General features: G+C 41.2%; 1 protein-coding gene across 2 annotated transcripts in view; it reads right to left on the reverse strand.

Annotated features, from left to right (window-relative positions):
• LOC125387613 (cytosolic beta-glucosidase) overlaps positions 1-2,688 on the reverse strand; it is a 124,791-nt gene extending 122,103 nt beyond the window's left edge. Inside the window, exon 1 of one of the 2 annotated variants that reach the window (XM_048415319.3) lies at positions 2,382-2,688. In XM_048415319.3, the coding sequence (XP_048271276.3) occupies positions 2,382-2,439 (58 nt within the window). In that variant the 5' untranslated portion in view covers positions 2,440-2,688. The remainder of the gene's footprint in view (positions 1-2,381) is intronic. The other variant, XM_048415320.3, reaches the window with a different exon arrangement.
• Positions 2,689-24,940: the final 22,252 nt, after the last annotated feature.

Raw genomic sequence — 24,940 nt, forward strand, 5'->3', positions numbered from 1 at the left:
TGCTGAGCTGTCATTGTCAGTCACATATACACAAGTGCAGGGATGACCACTGGGTCACGGGAAACCTATCAAGCGACTTGTGTCTAAAGAAAACGGTGTCTCTCTTCCTCAGCAGCTTCTGACTCCATATAATGCCTCAACTAGGCGTTGGTCTTTCGGTAATCCATCTGACCTTGTAAAAAATTTATCTAGAAGCAAAGAGATCATTCAGGGAAGATGTGTGCGGGAATCCCTGCTGACCAGAGAGCATCCTCAGACATTCTTTCAGGACACTTAAGTCCTAGCTCTCATCCGCCCATCGAGATGCCTTGTATATGGCAGTCACAGCAAGAGTTCTCCTTCACATGTCTGGAGATAGCAGTAAAGACTAGAGACCAAAAGCAGAGATGAGCCTTGTTGGTGCGGAGATGAGCCTGCCCTCTGTCACTCTGCCTAGAAAATGCCCCTCCCATTCAAAAGGCTCCCTCCTCACCCTGTCAGTGTTAGGTGAAATGACACTGATTCCACAGCTCCTGTGTAGTTTTCAGTCTCCCACGTGACTCCTCCTGCAACCGATAAGCAAGGCAGTCCAGCCCTTACACAATCAGAAATTACTTCATTGACTGACCTGTTTCGATTTAAATACTAGCTTTTTATAAAGAAGACCAAGACAGTGAGTAGAAATCACAGAAATCTGATCTCTGTCCCTTTATCACAAATGAGCAACTCAAACTCAAAGGATCAGCAGAGCCCTGCTGCCACTGGGGCCTTCACTATGACCCTTTCTCAGCCCTTCTCAGTCCTTGGTGGTGGCCACTGATTCTTGGGGTTTCTTAGTTTATAGCTGTGTCGCTCTCATTTCCCTATTATTGCCACATGAATTTTGTTTTTGTTATTTTATTTGTTTTCTTTGTGGGGTTTGTGGATGTTTGTCTGTTTGTTTGCTTGTTGAGACAGAATTTCTCACTGTAGCCTTGGCTATCCTGGAATGTACTCTGTAGACTAGGCTGGCCTTGAACTCACAGAAATCTACCTGCCAAATGCTGGGATTAAAAGGCATGCTTGCCTGGTATTACAGGGTATTCTTGTGGGTCTCTTTCAGTGTCCAAACTTCTTTGTATGAGGACATCAGTTACAGTGGATCAGTTACAGTAGATCCTACTCCAGCACAATGTAGCTAACTACATCTTCAAAGGGCCAGTCCTAGCCTCTAGAACTGTCAGAGAACGGATTTTAGTTGCTTAAGCAGCACAGCTTGGCATCATTTGTTACAGCAACCACAGAAAGCCACAAGAAACATTTTACCTTTGGTTAACCCAGGGTTTCATCATATGCTTCTACGACCAAATAAACATTTTCACTGTGGTAGCTGTTATGAATTCTTTATTCATATGCTTTTAATCCCGGCACTCAGGAGGCAGAGGCAGGCAGATCTCTGTGAGTTCAAGGGCAGCCTGATCTACAGAGTGAGTTCCAGTACAGCGGAGCTGTTACACAGAGAAACACTGTCTTGGAAAAAAAGAAAGGAAGGGAGGGAGGGAGGGAGGGAGGGAGAGAGAGAAAGAGGGAGGGAGGGAGGGAGGGAGGGAGAGAGGGAGGGAAGGAGGGAGGGAAGGAGGGAGGGAGGGAGGAAAGAAGAAAGAAAGGAAGAAAGAAAGAAAGGAAGGAAGGAAGGAAGGAAGGAAGGAAGGAAGAAGGAAGGAAGGAACGAACGAAGGAAGGAACGAAGGAAGGAAGGAAGAAACGAAGGAAGGAAAGAATTCTCCATTTTTTTTTTTTGGTAAGACAAGAGGATAGTTGTTTTCTATTTTACAGATGAACAGACCATGTATGTGTCAGGTGTGGGGACAATGTTCATCTGGTGGGGGTGGCGACTAGTACTGAGACACTAAGCCACCAAACACAACTGGATCTAGCATTTATACCCAATAGCTCATTATTCCTCTCTTAGGAACACACCCAGGAAACAGGTGACATGTTTAAAATAATACTTAGCTTTGTCTCACTTGGGACAGAGCAGAGCATGTCTACCAGCTAACAAAGAGCTATCGGGAGGAATTAATCCAACACTCTTCTAGTCAGTGGGAGAAAACCTTCCTTTCTAAACACTTGGCAAACTTGTTCAGGAAGTCAACCAGGAAAGCAGCGGATCCGATGTAAACTGACTTCTCACATGGCTGGGACCCAGTGCAAGGCAACAAAATCCCACCCTCATCCCTTCTATTTGAGGAGGGAGAGAGGGACTGCGGCCTCTTCTGTCTAAAAACGAGTTTCATTTATAATGTGTTTTGCATCTTTTTTCTGCTCTTGCCTGTTCAACACTCCGCCCTCCTACCCAGGATTATAGAACCCACCAGAAGCATCCATTCCAGCCCCAACAAGGGAGAAGCATCGTCCCCTACCTTCTATTTGATAAGCGGCAGTGGCTGCTCCCCATCCGAACCCCACAGGAAAAGCCATGACTGCAGAGATATAATCGTCACCCTCGACTAACAGGCGCTTACAGGGAGGTCCCGACTTCAGCCACGGGGGTTGAGCAGCAGTAAAGACTGGTGACCTCTCACCCCAGACCAGCGTCTCAGACACAAATGGAAGTAAGAAGAGCAGTAGGGCTAGAGGACCCCACTCAAGTGGCCACAACTGTGACAAGACTCCAAGTTCTGCTGTCCACGATAAGAATTGGACTTTCTTGTCCCAGCTCTCCCTTGTTTTAATAGCCTTTTATCACCCAAGTTCTGACCAAGTTAATGTTTGCCCTTTCCCATGGGCATGGCTTCTAAGTTATATAATTCTCCAAGAGCATTCCTCTAAGCAATTCCTCCTGGTCCCTTTGTGTGTACATGTGTGTGGCTGGGGGAAGGAGGAGGGTGAAGGCCTTGGTTTATGACTTTCTGGCTCCTGGTGTGGTTATGGAGAGGTGTGATGGCAACTGAAGCTCTAAGCTTTTATGCAGCCTGTCTTGTCTTTTTCCCCCCGGGCCTGCCTCTCTGCTCCCCAGGCCCCTATTTCTGAAATTGTAAGGCCATCTCTCTAAATGTGGGACATTTGTGCCATTGGATAGAGCTTGGATGGGTACACCATAGTGATGTAGGTTATTGAAGATGGGGCTGAAGAGGTGTACTCCGGGACTCTCTGAAGTAACATTGCAACCTTTCTTTAAGCCAACAGAATCCACGATTAAAAATTTATTTTTGAAACGTTCTTGTGGAGAGAGGAGTTGAGCACAGAAAAGTTACCGGTCCCATTACCTCAGCTCTGCAGTGAGCTGTTCCCTGCGCAAGGAAAGGAATACAAAGAGTGGAAGGAGGGATCAGTGGGAATCCTAACCCTAAAAGAAAGAAGCTCTTAAATACACACGGAAGATGAGAAGACCCCTAAGACATTTAAAATTACATAATTGGAGAGATAGCCATGAGCAATGCAGATGAAGCTATTTAATCCAGTCTGGAACAATCTGTGTAAACCAATTTTGGGGGCGGGGGTTAAACATTTTCATCGTGGAGCACTAGATGGCAGTGTTGCAATTATTCAGACTCACAAATGGGTTAAAACGCAAAATGGAATATCCCAATGTTCTCTGTGTGCTGCAGCCCCTGCTCACTCCTTAGGCTTTTCCAGGGCTCTTCTTCAGACAGACAACATACTTCTCTGCGGTCCACGGTCTCTAAAGTTATTTACTCCAAAACTCAGAATTATTTTTTTTTTCTCAGTTCTGGTTCATCATCCCACAGATCAGTCTACCGCTTTTCAGTATCAGCAGTTAAACACTCGCAAACATAACTGAGGTTTTAAAGTGCTTTTTCTTTAACGGGGGATATAGATGGCTATATACTGAACTAGAAATTGAACCTGACAACTTTTGAAACTGTTTATTATTTACATCACTTAAAGTAATGTAACTGGGAATGGAGGACCCTGCCTATAATCCCAGCACTCAGGAGATTGAAGTGCAAGAATAGAATGTCTCCAGGCAGACAAAGCTACACAGTGAATTCCAAGCCAGCCTGTGCTACATATTGAGACTCTATTTCAAAAGAAATAATAATAAAAAGACTGTTGATATAGATAATATATTTATCTGGAAAAACATAATTCAAAATTATAGTGAGAAAAGTGAATATTTTACACTTTTTCAAGTCACCATCATGGCTGTCTGGTCGAAACAACTAGATACACTTTTGTTTCTTATGCAGTATGCTACTTCCTGAAAAATCCAGTGTATGTCCATAGAAGCATGAGGAAGAAAATCACATATTAATATAATTATTAAAGTAATTTTGACTTTGTGGAGTCCTAAATGGAAGTGGGAATTTCAGGAAGCCTGTGAATCATACTTTAAGAACTGTAGACCTGGAGAGATGGCTCAATGGGTAAAGTATTTATTATGCAGGCTTGGGGACCTGAGTGTGAATTTCCAGCATCCATGCACAAGCTGAGGAATAGCCAACATATTCAGCCTTTACTCAGTATTTTCCCAAAGACCACTATATCCTACTACAGAGATAACTGTACGATCATGGTTTGGTGAGCAAAACTGTCTCAAAGGGTAAAATATACCATCACAGAAAGTTGTGCAGAGTTAACTTCTGGCCTCCACACAGATACTCAGAGGACAGCACGTGTGCACACGCGCACGCATGCACACACACACACACACACACAGAGAAAGAGAGAGAGAGAGAGAGACAAACCTATAGACTTCCCAGTACTTTCTTCCAGCCCATCTTCTACTACCTTCGACTGCTACCCACAATCTCTCTATCCTTCTTGCTGTTAGAGACTTCCCTAGTGATTTCTGTGGCTGTAAAACTTGAATTTTCAGCTACATCTTAGAGAAGCAAGAATTGCTCGATTCCTCTACTTTCTTTTGTGTTTTTACTTTCAAATTTTGTCATATAAATCATTATCCACTTAAAAAACACATACATTGCAAAGAGTATACCACTCAATGAACTTGTATACAGTTAGAGTGACCATTTGAAACAACTGTGGACTTGAAGGGTGGTGGCACATGCCTTTAATCCCAGCACTCAGGAGGCAGAGGCAGACGGATCTCTGTGAGTTCAAGGCCAGCCTGGTCTACAAGACCTAGTTCCAAGACAAGATTCAAAGCCACAGAGAAACCCTGTCTTGAAAAAAAACAAAATGGAAAAAAAATAGCTTTATGTACTTACCGTGGCAGAGGATGGAAAACCATAACAGATTTGGAACTAGAAAAGTCATTTGTTGTATACCCTCTTTAACAACTCGTGTCCATTGCCTGTATTCAGTTCTTCCTCACCCCCGTATGTTTAGCCTTTCTCCTTCTCTTTTCTACATGTTATCTGTACCCATAAAAATATGTATATATGTCTATACATACACAAATGTTATTGGATAGATTCTGCATATGAGAGAGAGTATACCTTTTTTGTTCCTGAGATTCGGTGACCTCTTTCAATATTATACATTCTAAGTCCATTTATTTTCATGCAATTTGGAAAATTAGATTTTTAAGCACTGAATATTATTTACACATATAAGAATGATATTCAACTCTAAATCTACATATGAGATATATATATATATCACATTCTCATTATACATTCATCTATATATGAACAAGGAGGTTGTTTCCAATTTTTTGCTATAATGAATAAAGCAGAAATAAAAACAGGGTACAAATATTTCTATGATAGGGTCTGGGGTACTCTGGCTATATGCCCAGGAGTGAAATAGTTGGGTCATATGGTAGTTCTGTTTTCACTTTTTAAAGAAATTTTCAGATTGGTTTATTTAATGGCTGTATTAATTTTGCACTCACACTAATAATGGGGAATGGCTCCTTTCTTTCCACAGCCTCTCAAACATTTGTTGTTAGGTTAATTGATGATAACTCTTCTGACTAGAGTAAGATAGTATCTCAAAATAGTTTTAATTTTTATTTCCTTGATGACTAGGGATATTGAACACTTTTAGAATAAATTAATGATCACTTGTGTTACTTTTTTTTAAAAAAAAAGCTGCCTATTCAGTTTTTTTATTGATTTGGTTGACAGTTTTACTTTCTTGGTATTTATTTTTTGCAAATCTTTAAATCCGAGACATTAGTCCCTTATCTGGAATGTGACTGATAAAGATATTCTCCCATGGCTCCTGTACTGAGGAGATCCATCCGGAGTGGTGAGTGAGTGACTGCGCAGCCAGACGATCCTGGGGAACAGAGTCCAGGCCGCCTCCAATCCATCTACAGGGTCCTTAGATCTACCAGCACAGCCTGCTTAAGGGTAGAGGGGATCTGAGAGCCAGCCCCAGTGCTGAGGGGACCTAAGGGAGGGAAGACCAAGAAAAACCCCAAAGAATACAGTCAGCCACAGCAAAGATTTGACCAAGACACCATGACTCTCCTGGCCTCATTTGAAAGAACACATGGGCAGGCACCAATGCAAGAATTCCTCCAACAACCTGAAAAATAACATGATAACACCAGAATCCAACAAACATGCAACAGGAGCACTTGAACACCCTAACCCCGAAGAAGTAGAAGAAATCGACTTTAAACATAACATTATGAAAGTGATGGAGACCCTTAAACAGGAAGTGAAAAACTCCCTTAAAGAAATGGAAGAGAAGACAAACAAAAAGTTAGAAGATACCCAAGAAAGCCGAGAAATAACAATCAAACGGGTAAAGGAAACAGTTCAAGACTTGATGACCGAAATAGAGGTAATAAAGAAAACACAATCCAAGGGATGGCTGGATATGGAAAAATCTGGGTAAAAGAACAGGAACTACAGAGACAAGTATAACCAACAGAATACAAGGTATAGAAGAAATATATTCTCCCATCCCGTGTGTTATCTGTTAATTCTGATGATTTGCTGTCCGGAAACTTCTGAGTTTCATGTGGTCCCATCTGCCAAAACTTAGAATTAGTTCCTGTGTTGATGTTCTTTAGAATGTTCTTCTCTTTCCTAGTCTCTTAAAGAGTATCCCCTGTATTTTATTCTACAAGTTTCTGGTTTTAAATTGGGGTCTTTGGTCCATTTTGAATTTTTTTGTACAAGGTAAGATATAAGAATCTATGTTATTCTCCTGTGGACAGAAATCCAATTTTGCAGCAGGTGTTGAACAGGCTTTTCCCCCAGTGTGTGTGTGTTTGTTTTCTTTGTTAAAAATTAAGCAGGAATAGCTTTGGCATTTTCTTTCCAAGTCATCTACTATAATAGTCATTTTTTTTATTTCTACGCCAATACATGACTTTCTTTATGACTATAACACTATAGTATAATTTGTGGTTGGATATTGAAATATATCCAGTAGTGTTTTGACTAATTACAATTTCTTTGGCTACTCATGATCTTTCTTTTTCTCTGTATGAATCCTTGTATTGTATTCTAAACCTATGAAATATAGTACAGTAATTTCCATAGGTATTGGATTAAATCTGTAAATCAATTACAATAGTGCCGCAATTTTCACAATATTAATTTAATTCTGCCAATCAAGGAGGAGCATGGAATGTCTTTCCATTGGTCATGTTTACTGCACAGAACTAAAACTAGGTCACTGTAGCAACCCATTCAGCAATTAACACCAAGTTTAACCAGTACCCTAGCTAAATTTCATGCAGACAGTCCTCTAAGAATAGTCACAGAAAGCAAAATATCCCATAGGCACAAAAAAGAGGAATTCAAAACAAATCCGTTTCAATGAATCTGTAAAATATAACAAAGCATCACAAACCATACGGCACAACCACCATTCACGCACTATTGCCAACTCCCCTCGAGTGGAATCCAATATTACAGAGAGAGCTGAAATTTCTGAAAAAAAAATAGAGTCTTACTGTACAAAAAGAACTAACAAAAATATAGAAAAGTCAAACAAGTGAATGCACTAATCAAAGAAATCTACCTAAGACCTTGACAAAATATTCTTCGAAATGAAAGGAGTAGTTGATAAATGGGGGCAAAAGTTGAGTGAGCCAGCAAGCAACATGCCTCTTCTATCTTCTTTGCAAAAAAAAAAAGAATTCATCTGACTCCACTGCTTCATCCAGAAAGAATGACAGAAATTTGCTGTCATTTGGATCCCCTCCACCTCATTTCATTATTTAGACTTTATAAAGAACAATTTTTCAAAAATCTCTAATGATCCTATTCTCTACCTCCCATTTTTTTCTTCCTATTGGTTAATATCAAGATACCCACACTCAGGACCCACCATAGCCCATACATAACCTGTGGGTTACGGAATCTGTTGTGGGTGGGGTGTTTGGGGTTGGGTTTGGCTTTTATAGTGCTAGGAGCAAACTCAGTCATTGTTCATGCTCCACCGCTGGGCTACAGCACTAAACTATTGACTGAATTAAAATCTCACATTAATCTCTCTGAGATCCTGCTGTCCTCCCTCCTGCTCATCAGACCACCAACCGCATTATGGTAACTAAGAGCACTCTGTGCCCTAGGAAATGCTGGGAACTTGTGAGTCACTTTCTCATGCGACTTCAGGAGGGAGGGTTTATTTAGGTTCATGGAGTAGCTTGGTCTGATCAGGCATGGACTATAAGCATATTCTCTTTTCATTTCTACAAATTAAGAAGCAGAGGGAAATCTGGCTAAAGCCTGGGCTGGCCAGATTAATAACGCGTGAGTCTTGCCTTCTGTTTCCCGACTCTGCCGAGTAGGTTCTATATCCAAAAGGTTCTAAATTCTTCCAAAACAGGACCTCCATCTTGGGACCAGGTATTGAGGCATGTGAGACTGGGAGGGAGACAGTTTACATTCAGTTCATAACAAATATATAAATTGTCAATCACATAAGGTTAAAAATTTAAATAATTTCTGTTTGATTTTTTTATTGTCTTTAAATTGTTCTTTTATGCAATGTATTTTGATCATATTCTTTCCCTTTCACCTAAAATTTTATTTCCTGAGGAAGGGGTGAGAAGTTGGGGGAGGGAAAGGGAGGAATGCAGGGAGGGGCAACTGTGACCAGAATGGAATATATATGAGAAAAATAAAAGGAAAAACCTCTGTTCCTGAACTGTGAAATAAACTGTATTTTTTAGAAATAAAGGTTTGTCCTCATAAATCTTAACCTCCTACTGGAATTGCTGAGGTTCAGAAGCTGAATTTTTCCATTCTTATGTATGTATTTTTCCATTCTGTGTGTATTAGCAGGAGAGGGGATTGCAACTGAACATTAACTTGTCTGTTTATGGCAAAGGTGTCTAGACATCAAATGCAATCGTCTCCGTTTCCATCTGGACCCACTCTCCAGCATCATCTGTCAGTTCTCTGACACGTGCATGGCCCCAGGACTGAGTCCCGGGCAGCACTGTCAGGCGGAATTAGTGTACAGGGCTTCTTTCCTGCTTCAGTACACCATGACTCATGACTCATGTATGGGTCACCATTCATTCCCCTTTCATCCTCTGGCTAGAGATACAGGCTCTACTGGAAGCTGTCAAGTTTTCAGCAATGCCTGGGCAGAAGGAGACTTTTACTATAGCATGGAGTAAGACTGTGTTGGCCACCCAAGCAACCTTAGTACTACCCTATTAATAATTACACATGCTTCTTTTATTAAACCACCACAGTCAGAGAGATGCTAATACATACTCTGAATCATAACTAGATTTCACACACATGCACACACACAGAGAGTGTAGGGATGTGTCTTAAGGTTGAAGTTGCTTCTTCCAGCAGTGTGTCTTTATCAGTGAGATAGTATCATGGGTGAAAAAGAAATGAAGAAGAAAGTGGTAGAGAACATAGTCAGGTGAGAAGTAAGACACGGACAGCCCTGCCGTCGTTGGTGCAGTGCATTAGCCATGCTGATATTCTGCATGATCTGGTCAATGCTGATCCAAGGAGGCACACCGGTATGAATGTGTTTTCTAAGCAGTCCCAGTGACTCCTGTTAACCGTGTGCTGTTCCTCATTTTTCAATAATTCTAATTGTAATTGTGAATCTATTTTCCATAAGATCTTCCAGGCTATCTCAAGCATCAACTTTATTGCTTTAGGCTGGAATTACATAAACTGACTGTGATAATACCAGCTTCTCATGCATGGAAATGCATGGCCAAATTAGTTATAATGATATTCTTAGTTTCTCAGTAGACAGAGTCTGTCAAAATACGGTTGGAGGAAGAAAACCAATAATGATAATCACCAATTATGAGAATTCTGATTATTGTGGTGAATGTAGGTTCATTTCTAGGAGCAGAGGACAAAGACATTTACTCAGCTGGGCTACCCTAGATTCAGTTAACCTGTCTCTTGCTAACAGGATCTGACTTTTGCTTGCTCTGTGCAACCTAAATGCTTCTAGAAAAACTGATATAGAGTCCCATCCAAAAACTCACTATCTCCAGGGACTCATTTATGTTCATCTCCATTTATCATTTCATTGGTATAAGGATTGGATCTGACATGGGCTTGACATCCAATTCAAACATTGAGATGCCAGAGAAGTCCACCTTTTCCTGAAAGACATTGCCCCTTCCACTGAAGCTGGGTTTTGGTGTTATTTTGTCTATTTGGCATACCATTCCCACTACCCTTTAGTGAAGAAGTGTTCCTCTTCACAGACATTTCATAGACATAAAGAGGGCCAGCTTTGGAACATACAGGACAAATGGAAAAGAGACCATTGGATGATCCATGAGTTCCTTTATGATTCAGAACTTTCTGAGTTGAGCTTTCTGTTTCTTACAAACAAAATTTTCAAACTGTGATTCAAACTGTGTGTATGTGTGTGTGTACTTTCTGCTTATAATTATATAGCTAACCATGAACAACATGCATTTCAATGCCATGATTTCCTATAATTTGAGAAAGCTTACAAATGAACTGCACAACTTTAAAACACTGAAAAAAAAACTAGGCATGCATATAACATTTAAAAAACTGTATAAACAAAAATCTTCTTTATCACTATTGCCATGCAATTTATATTGATCTGTTGTAAAAGGTGAAAATCCATCAACACCCACATATTAGTCAGGGTTCTCATTGCATATATAATAGACTGTGATCCAATTAATCTAACAATGGCTGTCTACCAATGGAAAGTTCAAGAACACTGCAGTTGTTCAGTCCATGAGTCTGGATGTCTTTGCTGGTCTTGAGTGTGTGCTAGAATCCTAAAGAAGGAATGAACCTGCCAGCATAAGTGAGGGATTGCGGGCAAACAGTAATAGCTTCCTTTACCAAAGTCCTTTCTAGAGGATGCCACGGAAAGTTGTGTCCTAGATAAAAGATGAATCCTCCCACCTCTAAAGATGCAGATTAAAGGTAAGTCTTCCCAATTCAAATGATTTAGTTAAGAAAAATCTCTCATGGGTATAATACTCAGTCACGTGGGTTTTAGTTAGGTGCACATCTAGTCCGTCATACTGACAACCAAGGATAGCTATCTCAAGCCGCCTATAGAAATACAGGTACCAGCACAATCAGAGAAATGGAGGCAGAAGTACAGATGTAGCCATATATCATAAAACTGATACAGTGTGCACTGCATGGTGTGATCCTTTCTGTCTCTTCCTGTTGCTATTGCAGAGACAGCAAGTGTCGTGAGCATCTATCGAGAACACCCTGTGACCCAGACTGCCTCCACATGAGCTGTTCTTCTCCCAGGAAACTGTATGTCACAGCGAAAAGAAATTCCTCACAGTCTTCGCCTGGTTTTCGGTGCACACAGCAGACACAGTACCTGTTCGCTGACTGGTTTTGTTGTCCGAAAAGCTCTGGGTCAATAGCAGCCTACTTAGTTAAGTTCCTAGAGAGGCATATAATCCAAGGTTATAATTGAACTTTCCGCTACTTTCAGCGGTTGGCATTCCTAACCCCAATGTCACTCAAGGGTCAGTTGAACACATGTGATTCACGATCTAGTCAAGCCTGTGTTTTGAGTAAATGTTCATAAATGAGTAGAGACACATGAAAGTAGAGGAGTGTGTGTGTGTGTGTGTGTGTGTGTGTGTGTGTGTGTGTGTGTGTGTGTGTTATGGGGCGGGGGGTTATAACCTACATTCCTTCTGTTCTGTTTTCATTCTGTTGCTGTGGCTAACACAATGACCAAAAGGAACTTCTCGGAGGAAAGGGTTTATTTGGCTATACTTCAAGGTCACAGTCTACCACTGGAAGAAGTCAGAGTAGAACCTCAAGCAGAAAGTTGGAGGCAGAGTTATTTCCTGTTCCACATGGCATTGCCTCTGATCAAGAACTCTTTTTACAGCCAGAGTTACCACAGGAACCCTAGACAATGCAGCTTACTTGCTAGCTCATGGCACAGTACTGTCTCACTTTCTTCTATATCCCAGGCCCACGGACCGAGGAAACAGCAGCACCCACAGTGGGCTGGCCCTTCTGTCATCAATTACCAACCTAAGACATCACCACAGAAAAAATAGGTGCAATCTCTCAAAGGATGCTTTAGTCTAACTAAGGGCAGGGACTGGAGAAATGACCCAGCAGTGAGGAACACTGCTTGCTCTTTCAGGAGGCCCTGAATTCAATCCCCAGGACTTACATAACAGGTCACAACTGTGTGTAACTCCAGTTCCATGTGTTCTCTTCTTGCTTCCCTGGGCATCAGACATATAGATGATGCACAGACATATAGGCAGGCAAAACACTGACAGAATAAAATTCAAAAATTTAAGAGCCATCTAGAACACCCTCCCAATGAATGAGCTTCAGGTTTTTATCCACCTTTCTTTAATTCTGGCCCAGATTATCAAGCTGAACGTGAAGGTGCCCGTGAGATGATGGGTGGCAGCTCTGGCCAGTCCCGTTCCAGTATTTACATTTATTCATTCAACATTGCACATTCTTTCAGGTCCAGCATAAAGGAAACACAAAACAACAGCATTGTATCGCTCAACATTTCACACAGGAAACAAAGACAATGACCATACTGCTGCATAATTAAGGATTCACTAGTAAGTAATTTTCAAAACAGCAAAAAATTGGTTTACCCTTCAAGAGGTTGACAGACTGAAGCTAACAATGGAGTACGAGCAATCACCACATCCTCTCCAACAGCAACTCCTGGGCTTCGAGATCTAATTCTAAATGGCAGTGAGTGGAGGCAGAGCCTGGGAATTCCCTTTGGGGGCCTTCCAACAAACACCCACAGCTGTGCGATCAAGTTGCAACAGTAGCACACCGCAGGACAGCATTCCCAGTGCAGCTGCCAGAGGCTCTGTCCCCCTTATCTATGTGATTCAGACTCATCAGACATATTATTCCCACAGATCAGAGGCGGAAACTCAGGTCACCCTCTTAGTAATACTCTTTTCCCAATACAATACATGTCTTGTGTTCCGACAGAGCATCTGAAGATATGTTAAACTGAGCTGGGATTAAGGTGAAGCAAGTAGGCACCTAGGGGGCAAAATGCAAGAAGGCACCATTCTCCCAGCACTTTTGCTAAAAAGGAAAAAAAAAATGTTCAAGTTCAAAGACCTTGCTCTAGAGGACGAACTGGTTTTATTTACAGACCGTTTGTAGCAACGAGCAGGTGTGTGGTATGCCTTGGGACTAGACTGTAGCTAATCTGTTTAAACCCTACAGGTGTTTACACATTGAGAGAATCTTTGATTATTAATCTCACATAGAGTCAGAGTTTGGAACTTCAAAAGGGTTTTCTGCCCACAGTAAACAAAGTGGTGTTTCAAAGACCCACATACTAGAAAGGAGACATGAAAGAGGGAAACTGGGGCAAAAACAATATAAAATAAAAACGAAAAGGAGCAATTTTATAAATAATAAAACAGTTTTATTTTATAAATTTATTTGACATAGGGTCTCTAATAGCTCAGGCTAACCTTGACATCACTAGACAGATGAGGATGTACTCCAGCTCTTGACACTCTCTGCCTTTACCTTCTCAATACTCGGATCATGGGTATGAGGCACCATACCCAGTTTTACAAGGCGCTGGGGATTGAACCCAAGCCACTGTTCAAGCTAGGCAAGCACTGTGCCAACTGAGCTACAGCCCCAGGCAAATAAAGCAATTCAGACAATGCAGATTGAAAAGCAATTTTCAATTTTTGAAACGTGTGGAGCTCTAGACCCTGCTCAGAATTTTCCATCTTGGATTCATACTCAGAGGCTGCCACAGGTCTGTGATGACATTCGAATCTCTCCCCACCTGCTATTGGCCGCCTGTCTCTATGTTGAGTTGACTAAAGTTCTTTTCGTGTCGTGTAGATTTCAACTTACCTCCATTCCAGTGAATTCTTCTGTTTTCCTAGTCAATAGAAATTCATCCAGAGCTAAAAGCTCCAGATGGACTGCCTCTATCCAATATAATTTACCTGCCCTCTGCTCCACATAAGCCACAGATTGTTCTGGAAGTTCAAGCTTCAGGAAGAGATTCCGGAAGTCAGCCATGCTGGATTGATAGTTTTCCTTCTCCCTCTGTTCACACTCAAGGGTTTAGCTCACAGGTTGCTTTCAGCTTGGGAATTTGGTTCTGTACTTTGTTGTTCTCAGCTATTTAAATCTCTCATCCTCCAAATTCTTTGTCGGTTTTGCCTCAAACTTGATTCTCTCTTAGTTTGGTTAACTTTTAACTTACCATCCACGAACTGCAGAACTTACCTTTTAAGTTCACAGCGAGTGGGAGTCCCCGGCTTGTGTTTCCAATGTCTTGGGTATGCCCCTCAGCAGTTGCTTAAAACGTCTTTAGTGGTCTTTCACTTAAGACCTCTCTGAACGTAGGAATCGCTTTAATCAGACAAATTCCGTTTAAATGTTAAAAGTTCGTCCTAGAAGGAAGTGGCCAAATTGCTGGGGCCACAACCCTCCAAAGGAATCAAGTTACGTTTTTGAGGGACGTCAGTTAGTTTCCACAAAAGTAAGTTGTGCAAGGAATAAGCCTGGGTGTTGAATCTCTCTGGCTTTCCGTCTCACCATGCTCTCTTCTACACATGCCCTCAGTACTGTAACACCATGGGGCTGAACCAACCATATCACCCGATCTTGAGTTTACTTCCATCAGACTGATGAACTCAATAAACCTTCATATATTATCTGGTCCTAAATACTTTGTTATAGCAACAGAAAATAAATGTTATTTTTGTTTTAGTATCATCTCACGAATTCCTCCAGATTTCTTGTGGAAGAACATGAGAGTAGATACAGAAATAACAGAAATATCTAATTCTCCTGAATGTTTTGTTGCCATTTCTTTGCCAACATTTTTACATAACCATAATAGAGAAAGGAACTGGGGAGGGAGAGAAGGGGAAAGTATACATACAAGTGTGGACAGCTGTCTTGCTTGCTGCTCAGAGTCCATCTGGCCTCAGCAGGGAAAGGAGTCATTTGAAGGCACTGGATATAGTGGATTTGGGGTTCTTCAATTCAGGACACAAACATCAAGGATGACAGACTTCATAGAAAACCTACAACTACTTAATTTTGGCATTGCTTGTATAAATTTCCTTCCACCCAGTGTGGTGCACTGGTAGTGGCCCCATTTTCTGAAGACAATCCATTCTGGAAAATGGAGAACTATGAATTAACTTATGACTCCCGACACCCCACCAGCCTCAGCTTAACATTTCTAGTTATAGCATCTGAACCTGCCCTATAGTCTGTCCATTTTATGTAGTTATGGAAGATTGTGACGTCCTCATTTTGCATGTGGGTTTTACAAGTTTGCATCATCCTTAATGATCCTTTTTTTTTTCCTTTTCTTTTCAACATAGAATTTCTCTGTGTAACAGTACTGGCTGTTCTGAAACAAACTCTTGTAGACCAGGATGGCCTTGAATTTACAGAGATCTGTCTGCCTCTATCTCCCGAGTGCTAGGATTAAAGGCGTGTGCCACCACCACCTGGTCATTAATGATTTCTTATATTAGTCTTTATACACAATAAGAAAAACTCCTGCAGTGAGGACAATGTGTTAGAATCTTTCTGAAACCAAAATGATGCCAAAGAGAGACGATGGCAGTGAATCACTGGGTGGGGAGGGGAGAGATGGCTCATCAGAGAAAGTTGATCATTCAAGGATGCGTGAGCCTAGAGGGCCTGAGTTTGATCCTTGTAACCCACTGAAAGGTCGGAGAAAACTGACTCCACAAAATTGTCCACTGACTGCTACATGTGTGCTATGACACGCAAATTCACAAGCAAAAACGCGATTGCATTTTTTTTAATGGAAAAGTGTCTGGTTCAAAATAAACTTTAAAAAGTTTATTTTTAAATGGGGGGGGGGTGAGAGGGTTGTCGGAAAGGGAGAGGGTTAGAGAGAAGGGAGTAGGGGAGGATTGGGGAAAGATCGGGGGACTGGGATGGGGGGGAGGGAGGAAGGATGGATATAGGATCAGGCAAGTATATACCTCAACTAAGGGAATCATTTTAGGGTTTTCAAGAGACTTGATTATAAAGGGGATCCCCGGTCCAAGGAGAGATCCCCAGATGGTTCTCTGGACAGAGGAGAGGGTGCCTGAACTGGCCTTGGCCCACAACCATACTGATGAATATTTTGCATGTCACCATAGAACCCTCATCTGGAGATGGATGGAGATGGAGGCGGAGAACCACGTTGGAACACCGGACCTAGCTCCCTAGCTCCAAATGAGAGGCAGAAGGAAAGAGATCGTGAGCAAAGAAGGCAAGGGCACAGGAAACCTTCATCCGACGTTGGATGGCGATACAGATGGAGATCCATATTGGAACACCGAACTGAGCACTCCACAGTCCAAATGAGGAACAGAAGGATGAAGAAAATTAAAAAAGTAATCAGGACTGCGAGGGATGCGAGCACCCACTGATACAAGGGGACTGATATAATGAGAGTTCACCAAGGCCTGTTGGACTGGGACTGAACGAGGACGTGATCCAACCAGATTCTCTGAATGTGGCTGGCCCGGAGCCTTTTTGAAAAGCCATTGACAATGACACTGGGACTTGCTTCCTCTGCTTATACTGGATTTTGGCGCTCCAGTCTGTTTGGACTCTCATCTTCCCTGGACCTGGAGGGAGGGGGGAGGAACTTGAACTTCCCACAGGGCAGGAAACCCTGACTGCTCTAGGGGATGGAGAGGGAGGAGGAGAGGGAGTGGGGGGAGTGGGAGGGTGTTGGGAGGAGGGGCTGAAATGGAAACTTTTATAATTTAATAAAAAAAAAAAAAGAAAAAGAAAAAAAGTAACAATAAAACTTAATGGGAAGGAGCATGTGACAAATTAATATTATTCTGAATTAATATTAATTAAATTAATATTAACTAATTAAAATTAATTATTCTGAAATTTTTTCAGTTCCGTGGTTAGAATGTCATTGAATAAAGTCATTAATTATTTACATGAACGGAAACCACAAAGAACATGATCAGAGCTGGGGGGACAGAACAGTTCTGGAGGTGGCAGGAAGCTTATACTAATGGCAGATGTATCCTTCACCAACTCCAATGATCAGCACCTAACATGACACCAGAAACAAGTTTTTGAAGGGCCAGATCAGCTATACAAAGGTGGAAGGAAGTTGGAGATGTTTCAAAGTAGGGAGCCTGCAAGGCAAGAGGGGAGCCATATTTCAGTGCCTTTTCCCTGAGGCTGTCTCCAACTCCAGCGGAAGCCTCTGCACTACTGGTCACAGAAGATCAAAGTCTGAAGGAAAAGAGGATGTTGGAAACAAGGGGAAATGGTGGAGCCACAGAAAAGAAGCTAAACTTAATAAAATGGCCTACATACATTGATTGTTTTTCTGGCTATGTATAACTCAGTAAGCAGATACCAGTTCTCTGTTCACTGCCAAGGTAGAGATCTTCCTTTGTAAATACATCTTCAAGTAAGTATATAATATATGAATAAATAAAATATAATAATGATTCAGAGTAAAGTTGTAATAACATGGGTATCACTATGGTGAGACTTCAAGGGTAGATTCCAAACATCTGGAATTTGTGGTTGCTCTTAGTTAAGCCTTTATTTTTCATTCTTTTAAATCCGATGCTTCTTTTCCCTCTATCTTATGAGCACTCTGACAGGAAGGGAGATGCTCACTAACTTTGCCCTTTCCACTTTTATTGGGAAGGCAACTAAAATTCTATTTTCCAACTGCAATTGCTACCTTTTATTTTCTGGAATAATAAGAGACAGGAACATTGGTCCAGGTATCAACCATAAATAAATGGCTAAGTGCTTTGTTTGTAGAACTGGGGATTGAATCAAAGGCCCTGTGTGGACTAACCAAGCACTCTACCACTACTTTGGAGATAAGACCACTTCTTTCCTTTTAATATTGGCATGGGGGTGTCACTCAAATGAGAACCTTACGAGCTGCTTTGGGAGAACAGAGACCAAGGGAGGCCGTCCTAGGCTTGTTGATGTCCATAGGAGGAGAAAGATTTGGGTTAGAAGATGAGTCTGAGTCTTCGGGCCTCTGCTAAGTTTTCAAATGTCAAGCTATATCCAGTGTAGGGTTAGTATGTTCAGAACCACATCATGATCTGAAAGCAAAATCTGAAGCCTTAAATTCACCCATTTTCATATTCTAAAGAGTACTTGTTGCTACAGGCTAGCCGAAGCCACATCAAATAGGCCACTGTGGTATAAGTACTATTTGGAGCTAGGGTATTTTAAAAACAGCCAAACAGTAAGGATGTCCTATACACTCTGCATAAAGAGGAAAGGGGCATGCTCATCATCACAGGGGCTGGAGCAGTTCTCTTGTAAGGGGTACTTGCCTACACCATGACAGAGGAAATTCTTTGTCACAAAAGCCCAGATGGGGAAAGCTCAGGAAAAATCCGCACATGGAATTAACTCTGACCTTCTTTTAATTGGCATTCCTTGTTCAACCTGCTGCATAAGCGTGCAGTTTTGTGACTACTTGGGTCCTCATTTTCCTGAAGATCCAAAAACATGTAAAAATCTGTATACTTTTGTCTTGTTTGTCTATTTTATGTCAGTTTAATTTTCAAATCCAGTTAATATTCTAAGAAGGTCAATAGTTTAGTCCATTTTCCCTACTATAATAGAACACTTGGAATTGATAGTATATAAACAATAGAAATGCATTTGGGGTCTGGGAAGTTCAAGGCTACAGTCCTGGCAAAGGGCAAGAGTCAGAAAACAGCCTAGAAATGGTGCAGAAGTCAGCTCATTTTATCCAGAGCACACTCCAAGAAATCCAGCCCACTTTCATGACAATGGCATCAATCCATCTGCAAGTGCTGCACTCTGGTGACCTAATCACTTGCTAAGGGTCGCACCTGTCCACACCCTTGCATTACGTGTTAAGTTGCAGAGCGCTTTAGGGACACAGTCAAATCACAGCAAAGGCCAAATTTGGACCCTGTCCTCTCTCCTGAAGCTAAGCTCCAGTCCCACAGCACAGTCTGAATAGTTCTTCACACATTTTGTCGGGAAACTGTCCTTGGATGTTGTAGAGAGACAATCAGAAATGATAAAAGTGATTGGAACGACTACAAGGACATTGCTCAACCCCTTCTAATTTAAGGCATACAGATGTTCCTTTTGGAAACACAAAATGCCAGCGAGTGTTGGTGCATCCGTTTTTGGATCCCCTTCTCCAGCTTGTGTGCGGCTTTTGTTTTATTCCTGACTCTGTTATTTTGAAAGTCTCATGACTTCAACTAAAAATAAGGACTTTCGTTTGGGGCATGATGGTTAATGTTTAGTTTGGATTAGTGCCCCCTTTTTTTCTCCCAAAATAAATGATTTCTAAATCAATAAGTGATTGCTTTGCAAGAATTGCATTATCGATGATTAATGGGCAAACATTTAAATTTCTCTGAACTCACTTTATTGTGAACTCAATGACAGTTCATTCTGTTATGTTTGCTTCTGGTCTAGTGTGCTGTGGCCATGGTAATGTGATTTTTTTTTTCTGTTTTCACTTTCTCTATGGGTTTCTTTTCTTTTCCCCTCAAAGTAATGTACATCTGGCCTTCTAAGTACTTTCGAATCCTGGATTATGCAGCAATAGACAACAGTACACTCATAAAGGACCTTTTCCTTTCACAGAATCGCCCATACGCATCTCTATTAAGAATAAAAAGCTTCACACCTTTAAAAAATAGTATGGTTTCTTCACCCGTTTTTGATGGCTTAAGCAGAACTGTCAGTTTTGTCAGGCTAGAGGATAAAAACCATTTTTATTTGCAAGGCTTCTCCACAAATATGCTATGTAGGCTTTTACAGTTAAAAATGCATCATCTCCTCCAAGTGTAAATATTTTCCTGGGATGAGAAATGCAATAAAACCACAGGTCCCCAGCCTTTGTGGCTGGTACAAACAAGCTTCGCTTTCTGAGCTTTCAGTCTCCAAATGCGACAGCCACGGGTTTTATTTTAAAGGTTATACTTTGCATTTTCCCCCTCCAATGTGTTTGCAAGATTTATTCCTGTGCGGTTAAATCTTTCCAGGGCTCTGGAGTCACCTGCTAGGATCGGTCCCACTTTACGTCTGGGAAATGACTTACAGGAACGAACAGTGCTCCCTTTGTATCTCCAGCCACACTCGGGCTCAGCCTTGCCTCCACAATTAACTGAGTTCCCAAAATTATTTTCCTGACCTGCAATATGATCCTCTTCTTCTCTCACAAAGCAAAATTGCCTTATCCCAGCTCCATACTTTAGCTTTCAAATGTCCACAATGCTTCTACTCTTCTGGTGGATGTAGCCGTGCCCTCAGGAATCATGAAGTAATTTAAAGAATCTGTAGATATAGGGGAGGTTCCACCCCATCTCCTTTGCCAAATGTAGCATGTACATATTTTTTTCACTCACACGTATCTCATAGGATTCCTTCCAAATATGTGGTTATTGAGGTTGTGATATGTCCTCATTAATATCTGTGCCTTTACTAATGTTCCATGATATGTACATGTTGTGTATCAAAAGAGGGAAAGAGACTTTCTCAAAATGAGACCATACAAGGAATAAATAGACTTACAGACCAGCAGCAGACCCTGATTCTAACCACTGCGACTCTTCAAAAGCAAGCTGTGTACATTCCTCTCCATCCAGCCAGAAGACAGGAAGCATACACAGGCCTACTGTTCAAGCTGAACATTTGCAACAACTGTTTTGAATAGCAGCAAAAATGCATTGAGTAATAATGTCACAACTTGCTGCCAATCATTTGAGGCTAAATAAAGAGAACATTCCAGAAGCTCTTGCCCTTCTTCTGTCTGATCTTTTTTTGTCTTCTTTAGTATCTTTTTTTTTAAGCAGTATGCATATGGTACAGCTGTTCTTTGTATCATGTGGTTTAGCAGTTAGCAGCCCGCAGCCCCTTTCCATTCTACAGCGGTCAAGGGGAAGCAAGTCTTCATTCAGAATCATAAAACATAGAACTAAAAGGCCCTATTCATGGAGTTCTGAGAAGACTCTGCAGGGTCATAGAGACTTTCGAGAGGGAAAGGAAAGTGAGAGTCCTTTAGGAAGGCACCACATTTATAAGGAAGAAGAGGCAGGAGCCACATGCAGACACTGTATGTCAGCAGAACCACAGCTCAAGTCTAAGTTTGCACATTCTGAGTCCTACCTCTCTTTTCAGCATTTTCATCCACTTGACCATACAGTCTACTATTACTCCAGTGAGAAAAGCACATTTGTATCTTAGTCCATACGCCAAAAGAATTTCCCATTTTTCTTGGTACTTTAACTGGTCAGGACATGAGAGGAATATATAACCATTTTTCCAGGTACATACTTGTAGTCACCCAGTAGTTCTGCCTTCTAGTCTTTGTATATACAGAAGTTGCCAAAAGGCCAGGAAATTGCATCCCTAACCAGACTCTTCAGCCTATACTTTTGAAAAAGCCTCTTTATGTATTCTTCCCCTATCTCCCCGGTATAGAAATAAAAATTAAAAACAAAAAGGAACAGAAAGAGAGAGAAATGGAAGTTTGTGTTGTTATGGACTTGACACTGGGATTAATAACCACTGGTGTAGAGGAAGACCAGCGTATGTGGCACATCCATGAAAAACTGGTGCTACACTGATTAAAAAATTCATAAGGCAAGCCTCTAACCAAGAGGGTCATTACAAATGATCAACATGTTCAGGGCAGAAATTTCTTGCCAGGATCAACATAGAAACAAAATACTAGTGTGTGTGTGTGTGTGTGTGTGTGTGTGTGTGTGTGTGTGTGTGATATTTTTTCTTTATGGATTCAATACTAAATATTATATCAAAAAAAAGAAGAGAAGGCTGGATGTGGTGGCACACATCTTCAATCCCCAGCACTGGTGAGGCGGAAACAGGCTGATCTCTGTGAGTCTGAAACTAGACTGGTCTACACAGTGAGTTCCAGGACATACCAGAGCCATAGAGAGAGACCTTTTCTCAGAAATAATTTAAAAAAAGAAAGAGAACAACCTTCTTAAAAAATATAGCCATAATTTAAATGATTTGGTTAAAAAAGAAGACAAGGGATGTGGGGGGATGGCTCAGCAGTTAAAAGTACCTGCTACTTTTTCAGAGGACTGAGATTTTATCCTTAGCACCCACATAGCGGCTCACAACCATCTATAATTTCAGCCCCAGAGGATCTAATGCCCTTCTCTGGTCTCCTCAGTCACCAGGCATGAGCATGGTGCATAGACATACATGAAAGCAAAACTCCATACACATCATCAAAGAACAGAAAATAGGCAAAGAATACGGTGAGCTGACGCTAACAGACAAAACAGGAATTTGAGAAAACCTTGTCCGTTCAGTTTCTTCTAGACCTCTCCATACAGCATTCCTTGCTCAGACATGGAATAGAATCTCTCTCAGATGAGTCTTTGAGAAGAAGTGTAGGAAGTGTTCTTTCTTAGGTTTTATGACTTACTTTGGGAAAAGGGAAATTCCAGTTTCCATGATCTACCTTGGGAGGATTTGGAATTCTGGTATCTAACCATCACTTAGGGAAGGAGGTGATGGGGGAAAGATGGGATGAAAGGTTGGGAAGATCTTAATTTGGAGCCCTAACTATTGTCTGCACTTCAGTATTCAGCATATCATAGGTCATACTTTGATGTAGTGGGTTTTACCTACCACAATAGGTAGGGAAAGCCATGTTTCCCTAAGTGAGTAAGTGATGTGGAATTCCCCTCTGTATGCTGTGAATAAAATTGATTAATAAAGAAACTGTCTTAGGCCTCTAATAGGGTAGAGTAGAGCTAGGCAGGAAAAATCAAACTGAATTTGTATCAATAGACAAAAGTCTGCATTATTGGAAAATATTTATTTCTTATTTATTTATTAAAACTTTCCACCTCCTCCCCACCTCCCTTTTTCGTCCCCCTCTTCACCTCCCCCTCCCCCTTTAGTCCTAAGAGCAGTCAGGGTTCCCTGCCTTGTAGGAAGTCCAAGGTCCCCCCCCCATCCAGGTATATAAAGATGAGCATCCAAACAAACCAGGCTCCCACAAAGTCAGTTCATGCAGTAGAATCAAAACCCAGTGCCATTGTCCTTGGCTTCTCAGTTAGCCCTCATTGCCAGCCACATTCAGAGGGTCCAGTTTGATCACATGCTCCATCACTCCCAGTCACTGGCCTTGGTGAAAATATTTATTTCTATATCCTGTTTGTCTTTAAATGAAAACAAACATTTATAAACAATTATTTTGAGAATTTGGGTGTAGTTTTTGAGACTACTTCCTGCTGATTGTTTGGTGAAGTATCCTTAGGGTTCATGGAGACCTTTTAGGGGATCTCATTCCATCAAACCACACTAGTCTGGAAGGAATCCACAGACTCCCATTTCCTGTAGAAACAAAAGCAGAACCTCTTTTCCAGAGCAACATATCCTTAGATCCAAATTTTGAAGTCAAGATACCTTTATGTTGGTTTACCTTAACAGCCTCCAGAATCAAATGTGTCTCTGCAGTCAAAATAATTAAAAGAAAACACAATAATATACATAATCCAGACTCTCTGTGTATATTTCATTTTTATATGACTTATTTTTCTTTATTTCTTTAATCTATGACTTCTGTACTCTTTTATATTACTCTCTTTATAGACTTTATTTTTAAAACCTATTTCTTTTTGTAACTGTCTATACTCTTTTTCTTCTCTCTCCCAAGTCTACATACAGTTATCCGACACTGTGATACATTCAGAGGTCTTTTTCATCTGAATCTGTCTTTATTGTGTATCTGTAATCATTTTCTGACCAGGAGTGCTTTTTAAAAAAATGCTAAGTGGGCACGGCTAGGACGAACTCTGCAGTTTCCATCTAACATGGGGGAGGCATGTTCACCACCTCCGTGAGCCATGCTTACTGCCCCAGCTCCAAGTACACAGCATATTATGTCACCACTAAACAATTTATAACATGCTGCTCAGAGACCCAGTTTAAGTGCAGGACTCCCGAAAGAGCCAGAGTTTGTTCTGGCAGCATGAACCAGGAAGCTGGATCTTAAAGAAGCTGTGCATTTTTTTTGCTGCTAACACTGAGTCAGGACGACTTCTGTTAAAGGAACCATGCCTCTGCTTGCCTCCAGCAAACAGTGTCTATCTGAAAAAAAAAAAATGCAACTACCAAGAAGCTGTGCTTAACTCTATTCTTTTGTGTCTGGAATTCCTTCCCAAACCCTTTGAGTTTTTATGTGTCTATAGTTGACCCACGTTGGCATGCCATTTGTAACTGGAGACTGCTCTTTCGTTTTCCAGCAGCTCAGATCAAAATAATCACACAGAAACTATATTAATTACAACACTATTTGGCCAATGACTCTAGTGTATTCCTAGATAGCTCTTACATCTTAATTAACCCATTTCTATCAGTCTGTGGCCTACCAGTAAGGTTCGGGGTTCTTCCCTTCCAGCAGCTACATGGTGTCTCTCTGACTCGGCATTCTCTCTCTCTCTCTCTCTCTATCTATCTATCTATATCTATATACATATATATATTTGGATTTCCTGCCTGACTTTACTCTGTCATAGGCCAAAGCAGCTTTATTCATGAACCAATAAAGCAACACA

Source organism: Myodes glareolus, chromosome 8, assembly GCF_982192425.1.
Source record: "Myodes glareolus chromosome 8, mMyoGla1.1, whole genome shotgun sequence".
NCBI classification, from domain to species: Eukaryota; Metazoa; Chordata; class Mammalia; order Rodentia; family Cricetidae; genus Myodes; species Myodes glareolus.